The sequence below is a fragment of the Cydia splendana genome, chromosome 15 (genome assembly GCF_910591565.1).
Source record: "Cydia splendana chromosome 15, ilCydSple1.2, whole genome shotgun sequence".
In the NCBI taxonomy this organism is placed as follows: Eukaryota; Metazoa; Arthropoda; class Insecta; order Lepidoptera; family Tortricidae; genus Cydia; species Cydia splendana.
In genome coordinates, this window is record NC_085974.1 from 16,548,105 (window position 1) to 16,562,052 (window position 13,948).

The 13,948-nt window shown below is 38.4% G+C and overlaps 1 protein-coding gene across 3 annotated transcripts in view; it reads right to left on the bottom strand.

The window, feature by feature from the left end:
• The window catches only part of LOC134797741 (potassium voltage-gated channel protein Shaw), a 162,883-nt gene that overhangs the window by 10,408 nt on the left and 138,527 nt on the right, over positions 1-13,948 (bottom strand). For all 3 annotated transcript variants that reach the window (XM_063770097.1, XM_063770095.1, XM_063770096.1), the window contains 3 exons: positions 9,625-9,819; positions 7,239-7,919; positions 5,590-5,725 (listed from right to left, as the gene is read on the bottom strand). In XM_063770097.1, coding sequence (XP_063626167.1) covers positions 5,590-5,725; positions 7,239-7,919; positions 9,625-9,819 — 1,012 coding nt within the window. The remainder of the gene's footprint in view (positions 1-5,589; positions 5,726-7,238; positions 7,920-9,624; positions 9,820-13,948) is intronic.

The window sequence follows — 13,948 nt, forward strand, 5'->3', positions numbered from 1 at the left end:
GCGGAGATTTCTCTTTTACTCCAATGAAACCGTAATTAGTGTGACAAAGAGAAATGCCAGCAATTTGCGAACTTCGATTTTCGCGGTTATAGCCCTGTTATCTTGAAATAACAGAGATCCGCCTAACCAATGCAAAAAAATGTAGGCACTATGCTTAACACAATACTAGAACAAATTTAAAAAAAATATTGCGTAACTATCCTCTGATACATATTTATAGATTATTAACTATAAGATATATTAACACTTATAGACGGGTCTAACGCAAAATTTATTCAAAAATGTATTTATTCAGATGTGTTCAAAACGCGGAAGTTTTAAATATTATATCCTCTGATAGCTCAGTTAAAAAACACGGAAAAGCCGGGGCGTGCCCCTAGCCAGCCGTGTGTGAAACAATTGAATGAACAGTTGAATGTACTTATGAACTTCGCTTTGCTCGCTCGTTCGAAAATGTGTGCAGTACGGAACCCTTGGGACGCGAGTTCGACTCGCACTTGACCGGTTTTTTTAAGTTAAGTGCTAAGTATTATTTTGGTAAAATTTACGAGAATAAAGGCACAAGTACAATAGGTATTTTTTTCAAATTATTTTGAGTGTACTATTTGATAAAAAAACATACATTTTCATCAAAAAATGTTTGATTGTAAAAAAACATTGCTGGATTATTGGTATTTTCAAATCTGAGATCGTTGGTTCAAATCCAGAACTATATTGCGAAGTACCTATATAACTAGCATTTGATAATTACCAATATAAGTTGGGTGAAGGTGATCAGGTGGATGTTGTGTCCTGCGGGCTCAGCACGGTTCCATTTTTATCGACTATCACTATGCGCGTCCCTTTCGCACTTACATACTTGTTAGAACGTGACAGGCATGGTGACAAGGGATAAAAACGCGACCGTGCTAAGCCGCCTGGATATGCGTTGTGTTTTTATTTATAGTTCATTTTTTTTGCATTAGAATAAAGGTAAACAATCTTGACGTGTCTTTTTATTGAAAAACACCTTTGAAAAATAAGTCACGGCAAATATGTACCAATTATGAATCATATACGATTACACACGCGGGTAAAATGTCCTGCCGGAATATCCGAAAGATTTAAGATTGATGTAGGCGTTCATCAGGGCAGTGCACTTAGCCCCTTATTGTTCAATATCGTTATGAACTATCTGACCGCAAATATTCAAGAGCCTAATACCCCATGGAACATCCTATACGCAGACGACGTGGTTCTGATTTCCAACGACCGTGATGAGATTCAGCAGAGTCTAAACAAGTGGACAAAGTCGCTGGAAGAAAACGGGTTACGTATCAGCAGGACAAAAACAGAGTACATGGTCTGTGATTTTGCCTCCACCAAAACCACCGCCCCATCACGATCACCAGATATCCATCTCACCGTCGACGATGCTGAGATTCCGCGAGTAAATGTGTTCAAATACCTTGGGTCACAAATATCCAACGATGGGACGATTGACACAGACATTGCTCACAGAGTTTCGGTAGGCTGGTGCAAATGGAGATCACTTACAGGAATCCTATGTGATGCTAAAATGCCAGTTAGAACTAAAGGCAAAGTATACAAAGCAGCAGTAAGACCAGCGATGTTGTATGGTTGCGAAGCCTGGCCAGTCAAACAATGCCATGAACAGAAGCTACACACAACAGAAATGCGAATGCTTCGGTGGTCAGCGGGGGCGACACTTAAGTACGGCTACCACCAGTTTTGACATTGACATAACGCTCACGTTTACGTAACTTACTTTCTATGCATCTCGCTCGTACTCGCATATGCGAGCAATAGTGGAAGCGAGATGTACAGAAAGTAAATTACGTAGACGTGAGCGTTATGTCAATGTTAAAACTGATGGTAGATTCTAAGGACAAGACACGTAACATATACATCAGAGGCAGCTTTAAAGTCGCACCCATAACGGATAAAATATCTGAAGCACGACTAAGGTGGTATGGTCATATAATGCGAAGGCCGGAAAATCATATCGTCAGAAAATGCCTATCCATGAATACTATAAAAAGAGGACGAGGTCTACCACATACCTCATGGACGAAAATTATGGAGGATATGGAAAGCCTTAACTTGCGTAAGGAAGACGCTCAGAATAGAACTGCCTGGAGACTCAAAATAAGGAAAGCCGACCCCGTATAACGGGAAAAGGCGAGGAGGAAGAAGAAGAAGATACCGTTAGAAATAACCTAAATCCTTTTGTAGATACAAGAGGGGTTTAAAAACTTTTTTTTAAAAAACACATCGGTGGCAAACAAGCATACGGCCCGCCTGGTGGTAAGCAGTCACCGTAGCCTATGGACGCCTGCAACTCCAGAGGTGTTACATGCGCATTGCCGACCTTTTAAAAACCTGTACACTCCTTTTTTGAAGAACCCCATACTGTAGACCCTCGGGAAAACCTCGGAAGGGAGCTCATTCCACAGCCGGAGCGTCCGCGGGAGGAAATTCCTCTTAAATCGCACAGTACGCGACCATTTAGGTTAGGGTGTGAGGATGAACACCCTGCCGACGGCGAGCGGTGTGGTGATAGAAAGCGGCCGTTGACATCATGTCAAATAGTTCCTCAGAGCACAGCCCATTGTACAAGCGGTAGAATACACACAAGGAGGCAAAGTCTCTCCTTAGACTTAAAGGTTCAATACGGCTTGTGAGTTTGGGATCATCGACGATTCGCACAGCGCGCCTTTGGACTGAGTCGAAGGGTCCAAGCTGGCATCCAGGTGCTCCTGCCCAAAGGTGACAGCAGTACTCCATATGGGGTCTGACTTGCGATTTATAAAGCAGCAGTCTTTGCCCCGGAGTAAAGTATCGCCTCGCTTTATTGAGCACACCGAGTTTTTTGGACGCCAGCGCAGCCTTACCTTCCAGGTGGCTGCGGCGACATTTCCGACATAAATCGTTTCATCGCTCTTAATCAAATAATGTCGACTTCTACTTTAATGAACAGGAAATTTGATACCTCGAGTATCAAAATTCAAAGCTTTGTTTTGAATTAGAATTCCAATCTAACTTTACCTTGAGTTTATCTTGGTATAAACTTTATTTAGAAATTTTTGTCCATAGTAAAAAATATCGAATTACGTTTTGTAATCTATATTTTCCCTTTATTTACTATGGCACCGGTACGTATTTGAGCAAGTTTTGAAATTGTGTTTACTTGTCAAACCTTATGACCTAGTAAATGGAGTAAAAACTACAATGCAGCAATTTTAGTGGCAATCCAAGCTAGCTCTGCACCAATATGGAGTATTACTGCAATGTACTGCCGCCAGAGTGCAGCACTAGTGCACATAGTAAACCATAGAGTAACTTATACATACTAGTAGGCCTTAAACAGTATTTGACAAGTTTTCACTATGACATTGATGCATCAAGGCGGTTTGTTTACAGGTGGCCTACCGCGAAACGCGAAAATGGAAATTTAGTTATCTGCCTCTCTATCGATCGAATAGGCAAAAGTGATAGAGAGACAAAAATCGAACTTTCGATTTTCGTGTTTCGCGGTCCCTGTGATTGTGCTAGTGACGCCCTCTACGCAGAGTTTTGCGTTATATTTCCTATTGGTAAGCGACTGAGGGTAGAAATTAATGTTACCATAAACGTCAATTTCTATATTTTTTGTGGCAGTTACACATTTTATCACTGCAAAGTCGGCGCAAAGCTTAGATACTTATTACATTAAACTCGCTTCATGCCTAAAAAAATTCGCTTTTTGTCTCAAAACTATGCGTTCAAATATTTCAAGCCTCTAAAATGTAGGTATTTACCCAACAAGCACTTTCGCCGAAATAAATCCCAAGCTTATTTTCCAAACGACTGAATTTACGACTGTAAATAAAAGTCTTGTTCCTCCATTTGTTTTTAAATAATTAATGCAGCTGACGCCTGTGGCAGACAGCTGTTGCGAAGTTCTGTTGAGTTCGGAGGCCAAACGGGTTTCTTAATTACAATTGAACTTTATTTCTGACAAGTTTTGAAACACATTTGCGACTTTTGAAGTAGGCTTTTAAATAACAAGAAAGATAATATTTATCGTTGATAATATTTAATTTCATTTGATTTCATTTTGATTGGTACAGTCACCTGCAATAATATGTTACGCAACGAAGGCCGCAAAAATATCTGACAAGATTTTATTTGTAGAGCCATAAGATCGTGTCATATATTATTGCGGCCTTCAAGAGTAACATATTATTGCAGGTGACTGTAGGTACAATAGGTACCTATTTTATTTCAGATATTTTTACTCTTTGGTTATGTAGGAAATGTGTTGGTTTAAATTGTTTTATTTGCATTTAAATATAAGTAAAAGTAGGAAAAAATAGGTAGTGTAGGTACCTAAAAAATTAACAGAATATCAGTGCTATAATGAAAAATGTGTAATAACTTTATTTATGCGCCTAAAAGCGGCGTAATAAGACATTATGAGCAAGCGTGTTGAAGAGTTCTTTAAATCTTTTATGATTTAACATTTCCGTTGGTGGAAATTATTTTAAAAAAGGAAAGCTTTATCGAAATAAGCAGTGACAGTAGGATTTGGTTAAGTCAGTTAGTTGCTCAATTTAAATGTTACCGTAAAACCACTCAACTATAGTCGAATACTACACCTATGGTCCCAAAGTTCAACACTTAATTAAGTACCAATACCAATGTTATATTAATTAGTACTTATATTCTAACCCCCTTATTCACAAAACGTTACGGGCCTGATTTAATTAAATTATATTTTATCCCTTTCTTGCAAATACATAAGTCGAAAGACAAACGATTCATACCTAATTCAGGCCAGTAACGCGTTTATGAATAACGCCATAAAGGGGCCCACTGATTATCAGTCCGCCGGACGGTATCGGCCTGTCAGTTGTTCGGAACTGTCAAAATTTTGTTCTAACTGACAGGCCGATACCGTCCGGCGGACTGTTAATCAGTGGGCCCCTTAAGTGTTTTCCGCATTTTGAGAAACATATACGGCTCGGCCACGACATCGAGCGACTTGCGACGACGGGAGCGATAACCATAGGTTGGAGCGTGACACAGCGATCGGACCTTTCGCTCCAACCTATGGTTATCGCTCCCGCCGTCGCAAGTCGCTCGATGTCGTGGCCGAGCCGATACGGCCGGCCACGAGTTTGCGCGACCGGCGGCAACGGCGGCGGCAACGAAAGGTTCGATCGCTGTGTCTTGCTCCAACCTATGGTTGCCGCCGCCAGTCGCGCAATATCGTGGCCAAGCCGTTAATGTTACCTCAGAACTAAGAAAATTATTTCAAATATAGTCACACCTAAACCAAGATATTTGACTTAGTTTTTGACCACAAGTATTTTAATTTGTGAGAATTTGGACTGTAATTGGGTGGTTTTACGGTACCTGAAGAGTGAGCTTAGGTTTGTAAATCCGAATCCAACTGCATAAAGTGATGAAAGTTGCACTAGAACCTGATCTAGATCTGGACTATTTCAAACTTGTTGAATCCGGATATGATCCGGGTAATAAACCGTAAATAGTGCTGCGCTACACAAAAAAAAACATACACATGTGATAACTGTAAACACTTACGCATCGGGGGCCTAGTCGGCTCAACGTTGATCACCCGCCGCCGTTTCTTGGGCAACTTTGCCCGCGCCTGCGTGTGGGAGTAGTACATGGCAAAGTTGGACACGATGACGGGCACGGGTAAGGCTATCGTCAGCACCTGTTTTGAAAAGTTGTTCGCTGATAAGTTTTACTCTTGTACATGTATGATAATTTTTATAGATAAATGTAATTTTTTTTAGAAAATTTTGGCTCATTTCATTTGTTAAGTAAATTGTGTTCGTTAGATATAGCGAAATCATATATCATGCATAAGAATGGGAAACGGTAAAAGAAAAATAATTGGATACTTGATCCGTCATGGCACTTTATAATATATTTTTATAAGAATTGAAGACAGGCGACAAGGGGAGGATGAAGGATCAATTACATGAGAATTAAATAAAAAACCAATACATTCAAGGAGGCTTTCATCAGTTCCACCGACAATTTTCAACTGGATTTCCTGTAATAATTTTTATGCCCTTAATTCTAGTTCTAAATAGCACGTTGATAAATTTTTGGAGAAGCGAGAGTAGATTTTAATAGAGTATTGTGTTGTATGATGCATCATTACAAAATTATGTCCTCAAAAGTCAAGCAATTGAAATTTTAAAGGAGTTAATGAACATTTTCTCTTTTTGACGATCATCAATGACAATTAGGAACATTGCGGGTTCAAACCTCGGTCATGCTGTGGAGAATAGAAAAATGTTCCCGAAAAAAATGCAAAAAGATTATTAAAAGTCGGTTAGGATCCTTATCAAACATATTTTGGTTTCAAATTCACTACATACATTAGGTGATTGCAACTTGCAACTACTCAAAGCGTGGAAAAACTTCACTACAAGTTGGCGAGAAACGGTTAGGATCCTTATCGAACATATTTTGGTTTCAAATTCACTCAAAGTTTACCTCTTTAAAACCAGATACATTAGGTGATTGCAACTTGCAACTATTCAAAGCGTGGAAAAACTTCACTACAAGTTGGCGAGAAACGGCAAGTTTTAAACTTTACAAGCTGTTCACAGGTGTACAAGTCAGTCACTGTCAAAGTTGATATTTAGCTTCGTAAATGTGGCTGGAATATTGGACCTTGTGCTGCTAACTTTGACTCATTAATTAGGTACTGAAATGTCAATAATTGGTCATTTAAAGGTCATCCAGGTGGAAACTTGACGCTTACGCAGTGATGCATCACATTTACATACTTACATATGTATATGTATAGATGTGTATGTGAAATCGTGAATCATGTAACATGATTCTTGTTACATTAAACTGGGGACCTTATAATTTCCATATTCCGTGTCGTCGTCCTTTAAAAAACTAATTTGCCAAAGGCGAAACCAAAAAAGTTTTAACAATAACCAAGATATCTTTTGTTTTAAATTGATAACAGAAATATATAAATTATTATTTCGCTGTGGCAATTCTTGCTTAGCTTGTTAGGTATTCGAAAGTTTTTGTATCATCTGACTTCAGACTAATGCGAACATAAAACAATTTACCCGTCCTTTGGCTATTTTGTTTAAATCATAACAAGAAAAACTGTTGTTTTATAAAATAAGCTTACAAAAAACGCTCTTCCACGCAGCATTTCTGATTTATATTACTGTTTTATTAATACTCACACCAGCCAAGGCACACAGTGCTCCAACGAACATCCCCACGTAGGTCTTCGGCGCCATGTCTCCGTACCCGACTGTCGTCATGGTAACCAGCGCCCACCACAGCCCCAACGGTATGCTGTTGAAGTCGTTGTGCGGGTTCGTCTGTATCCTCTCCGCGTAGTACACCAAACTCGCGAATATCACTATACCGAGCACTAGGAAAAATACTAGCAGAGTCAGCTCCTTCGCTGATGCTCTGAAGGTCTGAATCAGAATCTTCAAGCCTGACGAGTGGCGCGTCAGTTTGAAGAGCCTCATGATTCTTATTATAGAGAAGAATTCTAAGATGTCAGCATTTTCTACGTGTGAAGCGTATTTCTGTAGAATAAGATCGATGTAGAAGCTCATGGTGGCGATGTAATCGATGATGTTGACAGAGGATTTGATGAATTCGCACTTGTTTGGGGACGATATGAAACGCACTAGGATTTCTAAGGTGAACCACGCGTTGCACACACACTCAATGTAGAAAAACGCAATGTGGGCGTTCGTTTGTACTTTGTCCAGCGCCCAGCTCTGCGTTTGGTTCGCGGTCGTCACTGTGTAGTTTTTTATCACTGGCACTCTCATGTCCGGGTGGGTTTTTAAACAGAACGATATGATGGACACGCATATGAAAAACACTGATATCACGCCTACTACCTGAAAGACAAAAACAGCATTGGTTAGTCAACAATTTACACGTATTTGAGAAAATCAAAGATTAGAAATTAAATTATAGATCAGTTTTAGACGCCGAAAAAATCATGATTACCTTACATACCATACGTATTACATACGAAATTCAAAGAGACATTTTATACGTCTTATATACTGAAAAAAAAAAAAACAATTGTTGTAATCCATTTTTTAAATATTACTCAAACAGCCAATTTAGCGTGTGAATTAGTTTGAATCAAAACAATGATAGCCATGTTCAAGATCGTCAATTATATAGGTAACTAAAAACGGGACAAAGGAGCTTCTATTAGCATAAATTTCAATTAAACCTACTTGAATTGGGAAACACTCTGCCAAATCGATGTAGGTACATTGTATGTAAGACCCTCGAGACAACGGATTACAACCCCAAGGAATACAGCTTCATTTATTTCAAATTATTTAAATATCAGGAAATGTCCTTGAATTTAAATTACATTTTGAGTTGTACCGCTAGTTAATGTAACATTTTCTTATTGTTGAGGTTTTGAGAGAAATCCTTTAAGTTGTTTCGTTTCATTTGCCTTGTTGTTTCAAGAAATGCTAAGCTTTTGTGAGAAATTACAGGTCGACAACTTTGTTTTATTTGACATTTTAGTTAGTGTTCGTTAGATACCTATTCGATTTATCCAAAAACAAATTCAAAATGATAATATTGTACATATAAATCACATATAGAAATACAATTTAGTGTATAATAATTAATAAGGCATATATGACTTCTTCAAATAAGTAAGTTTAGCTTTGAATTAGCTAAATTGTTTCATAGCAAAATTAAATATAATAGGTATGTAAATAACTCCTAAAACGTACCTCAACTGTATATTTTGACCTTGACAGGTTATAAGTACATCAATCAGGGTAAATGCGAATGAAGTTAAAGAGGAAACAGACATTTTGTATACTTACGTCCATCAAATATCATGTAACGATAAGCTTTATTCAGTTCGTTAACTATTGGCTTCTTTCCAAACCGCCAGCCATGTATTTATCTTAAAATGGAGTCTCGTTGAAGATAAAGAAGAACACATTGTTGGTGATAGATTCAAAGAAACCTGAATAATCTATAAAGCTGTATAATTTGACCAGTTGAGTTAACATAATACATTCTAATCCCAAAATAGCTATTTAAATAATATGCAGACAAGTGTGGCTTTCCAGCACAGAAGGGCAACCTTTCCAAATGAAATTCCAACCGAATAAAAGGGTCCTTATTGTACATGAATGAAGTATAATCCTTCTATGATGGAAAGCCACAAATATCCTCATTAATCCTCGGTTTTCTGTCCGGTTAGTCCCGTACTAAAAAATACGGGACTAACAGGACTAAAAAAGTCACCACTTTAAGAATATTCTTGACCTAGCTGTTGTCAGTCAGAGCAATGTGTCACCCGCTGCAACTCTCTGAGCTATGCCAACGTCCTTAAATATTGTCTTAAAAGTAACATGTCTTAAAAATTACAGTTCATCAGGATGTACACTCAGTTTCGATGGAAAATTAACTTTCATTAAAAACAAAGTAGGTAGCATTTGATTTGGCTAGTAAAATTTTCGAACAAATGAAATTCAACCCAATTGAAAATACAACTAGATTCTAACTTCCTTGGCTATAATTTTGTATGGTGGGTGCACGAGGCTATGAAAATACCTTAGCGGCATTGGAGCTGTAGGGCTCGTCGAAGAGCGACCACATCTGTGGCTTCAGCTGCTGCCACCAGGACACGGTGCCCTTGTAGTAGTCCTCTTCGAAGCCGAACTTGCGAGCCACCTCCTCATCAGAAGGTTTTTCTGTGTCCAAGTCCAAGCGGTCAAGGACTGCCAGCGTTTCTTGGGTGTCACGATGCTGCGGACAAAAGAGAATGTTAGATTGTTCAACCTTAAATTGGTAAGATGAAAAAATATATAGAGGATGTTGTTAATCAGTCAAAGTCAGTCTCAGAAACCCGAAAGAAATAAAAGGTAACTTTTTCAATGTGTTTAAAATTTTTCGATTCAAGTTTTTTTTATTTTCTTAAGAAGACAAAGGGCCCTTTCATTGCCTTTAATCTTTCTATTATAATAAAGGGCTCTTTGGCTTCCTATAATTACTATTGTAAAGACCCAAATTCAATAAGAGTTACCTTTGATAAACGAAAACTTTAACATAATCTTTAACAGATGGCGCTGTTTGGAGGAGAGAATGTTCAAACATCTACATTAAACTGAACAGAAATAAAAAGTAAACCTATGCAAAATTAGGGAACGAATGTATTCAAACTTCAAGAAGGGGAGGCGAAGTCAAAGAGTGATACCCAATTTTACGTTGAACTCGCCCCGTGGTTGGAGGGCCATTGAAAAGTTGGCTCCATTCCTCAAAGAGAAAAGTTTTACTAGGGAACGGGTATACGCTTTGAAGGAATTAATTGTAATAAATTTACTGGAGAGGCGATTAATGTGTTTGAGGTTTTTGGTACAAATGGGGATGAATGTAAACCTAATGGGTGTTGCTTGGAAGGATTGTTTAATACATATTTGCCCACATTAAATTACCCACGACTGCAATCTACTACCAATACCATGCGGTATTACCATGAGTTTTTTTGGAACTTATATAGGTACGAAATATCATTTGATATTTACCAGTCGCTTTTCGGTGAAGGAAAACAACGTGAGGAAACCGGACTTATCCCAATAAGGCCATCGTAGTGGGAGGCTAACACTAGTGCATACGCCAATTCAGGGGAGATTAGTTGCCAAGCGGACCCCAGGCTCCCATTTTATCCTCTAGCCGCCCAGAGGCCTATAAAAAGGCCTTTCGTTTCATTATATTTTTAATTGTCATAAATTTTTTTGGCAAGTTTTGATTTCTAGGAGGTTACAGGTTAAGACTAAAATGATCATGCGTGATGCTTTCGTAAACGTTCCAGCTGGAATGTAGGTACTGAGTCAAACATCAAACATCAAACATCAACATTTATTCAGCAAATAGGCCACAAGGGCACTTTTACACGTCATCATTGAATTTACATACATGCAAAAATAATAACATCAACAATTTTATAAAATAAAACTAAGAATTCAATCTAACGTATTACAATTACTAAGAGATGTATATGGTCTCTTAATGTCGAATTACATAAAAAATACAGATACAAAATACAAAAAAAAACTATAATATTTAGAGGTGTAAATGTCTCTAGGTGTCAGAACTATAAGATTATATAGTTTATCAAGTTATCCTTAGAGATGTATAGGGTCTCCAAGAGTCAATATCCTGTATAATTAATACATTCATTAAGAGAAAAGAAACATACGAGAGCAGAATGAGGCGTCTCACTGTAATTAATTAATAAAAATAAAGTTACTAAGTATAATAGCTTGTGTTAGCTTAAACAGACCAGTCTCCACAAACAGCACCCGTTCACGAGTATGACGCGTATCTCAGCCATCGCCTCCCTCAACCTTCATTCGGGAAAGTGGCGACCCGATCAACGACGCCACCGTAAGCAAAGACTTTTAAGCGAGCATGACATGTTCAAGCTACCGGCCTATAATAATATTAAAATAGTAATAACATGTACGAGTAGCTGTAAGACACGGCATTTTGTGCTCGTATGTTACATAAAAAGACAGTATAGCTTCACATAATTACTAGCCTAAGTTGACTTAGAGATGTAAAGGTCTCTAAGTGTCAGAAACATTAAAAATAAGTGTGTTTCTTTACTTTGTCTTGCTCTTGATAACGTATCCAGTGGCGTAGCGTGAATCTAGCCGTGGACGAAGTCGCATCTGCGAGGCCCTTTTGTTTCACTGTGCCCGAAGGGGCCTCGCGCGAGGCCCCCCTCGGGGCTCAAGGCCGTGGGCGACGGCCCACTTTGCCCACGCCTAGCTACGCCACTGAACGTATCACTGTAAAGGTAACTCAACATAAACGCTTGCTCTGTTGGAGTTAATCATAAAAAAGTAACTAGAGCTGTGCTTCATTTTGTCGAAATCCGGTTAAAATTCAGCGAGATAAAGACTTGTTTTTAAACTGGTATTACCAATAATTATCACACAGGCGTGTGTTAAGTTTCACCATCCTGCAGCGAAAATAAAGCTTGGAAAGTTCACTGAATCCAATTCAATTTAATCTCAATTGCATGAATGCATTTAACTGCTTGGCAAAACCAATTTGTCCGTACGTAAAGATAATGAAGCCGATTCTGTGTTTAAAGATTTGATATGATTTTGATATGACCTTAACGGTTTATATTAGTGTGGTGGTCGAAAATCGTGGATTTAAATCTCGGTTCTGCAGTATAGCCTCGTAAGGCTCACCATACATTTTCCTATTATTTATTTTAAACTTGTTATAAGTAAATTGTAATGATTTTAGTTTAATTGCGAAAGCAGTTAAACAATAGAAATGCTACTTTATTTGGTTTATGAAAGGTTCTAATTAGATTAATATGGAGTGTACAATGTACGTTATAATGCACATTGGAACTTACGATGCTGAGGACAAAGCAGAAAAAATCCCACGGATTCATTGGTGCACGTGATGCTTGATGGCATGACTTTAGATCTTCTTCTTTAACCTAGATTTTTCCCGGCCTAGTGCTAGGGTCCGCTTTCCTACTCAATCTTCTAAAATTTCCTTTCACAATCCTTAATTGTGAGATTGTTCTCTTCCAAGTCCGCTATCACGACATCCAACATTCTTAGGCGATCAAAATAAAATGAAAACTATATCAAATTGTAAAACAGAATCGGCCTAAATATTTAAAATATTTAAAATATTTATGGACTCGGCGACCGCAAACTCATTGGAGCAGTGAATCAAACATTTATCGATACAATATTTTGTGTAGAGAATGATGCGAAAAATGTATTGAGTGACAACAATGAGCGGGATATAATGAAATTTACGCCGCGGGCGGCCGGGCGTAACCTACTTATTTTATCATTATTGTATATTAATATAATAAAATATAATGTAATATAATAGGGTTATTTGTGCTGTGTTATCGAAGTGTGTAGGTACATGACAAATAATTCACCGAACTGAGTTAGGTCGTATAAGAAAATTGTATCATATTGAATTATAATTATAGGCTACGCTACGGACTTGTGTATAGTATTTGTGACTATGGACATTTGAAATTTCCTATTATCCGACTTAACGGAAGGTAACAATAATAGCAGTCAATCAGTCAGTTGTATATATGTAGCTTAATATATGCATGACAATTATATAATACAGCCATCTTAAATCTTAAATTAAGAAGCGCTGGCTGGACGTCGTGACAGCAGACATGCAAGAGAACAATCTCACACCTGATGATGCTGAAGACCGGGCAAAGTAGAGAAGATTGAGCAGGAAAGCGGACCCTGGCGCTAGGCCGGGAAAACGCTAGGTTGAAGAAGAAGAATCTTAAATCTGGGAGACCAAGCTTTCCTCGTAGAACATAAAAACTTCAAAATGCGCATTTTCCCAGAGATCGATCTATGTTTCGCCCTGGAAAACCCCTACAGCAAATTTCATCGAAATCCTTAGTACCGTTTCCGAGATCCCCGAAATATATCAATATACAAATAGAAGAATTGTTCGTTTAATGGTATAAGATATATCCGATCAAATTGGTACAATCATTTTTACTTTCAACCGGTACAATACACTCTTCTCTTCTTTGCCTGTCCCTCTTCCCAGTTTATCTGGGGTCGGGTCTCCTTGTATGTCTGCGCCAGAGTGCTCTGTTCTGGCTTGTCTGCGTACTCAGGTTCTCTTTCCGGATCTCTTTCTGCATGTCTGACCACCAGGTGTTGGGTGGTCTTCCCCTTCCTCGGGATTGGTTGGGTATATTTAGGGCCTTTTTAACAGAATGGTCATCATCACGTCTAAGAATATGGCCATACCAGCGCAATCGACTTTCCTTTACTTTTTCAACTATGGTCCCCTAATAAATTCATTTCTGACCCTGTCCAGTCGAGTCACTCCTCCCGCCCATCTG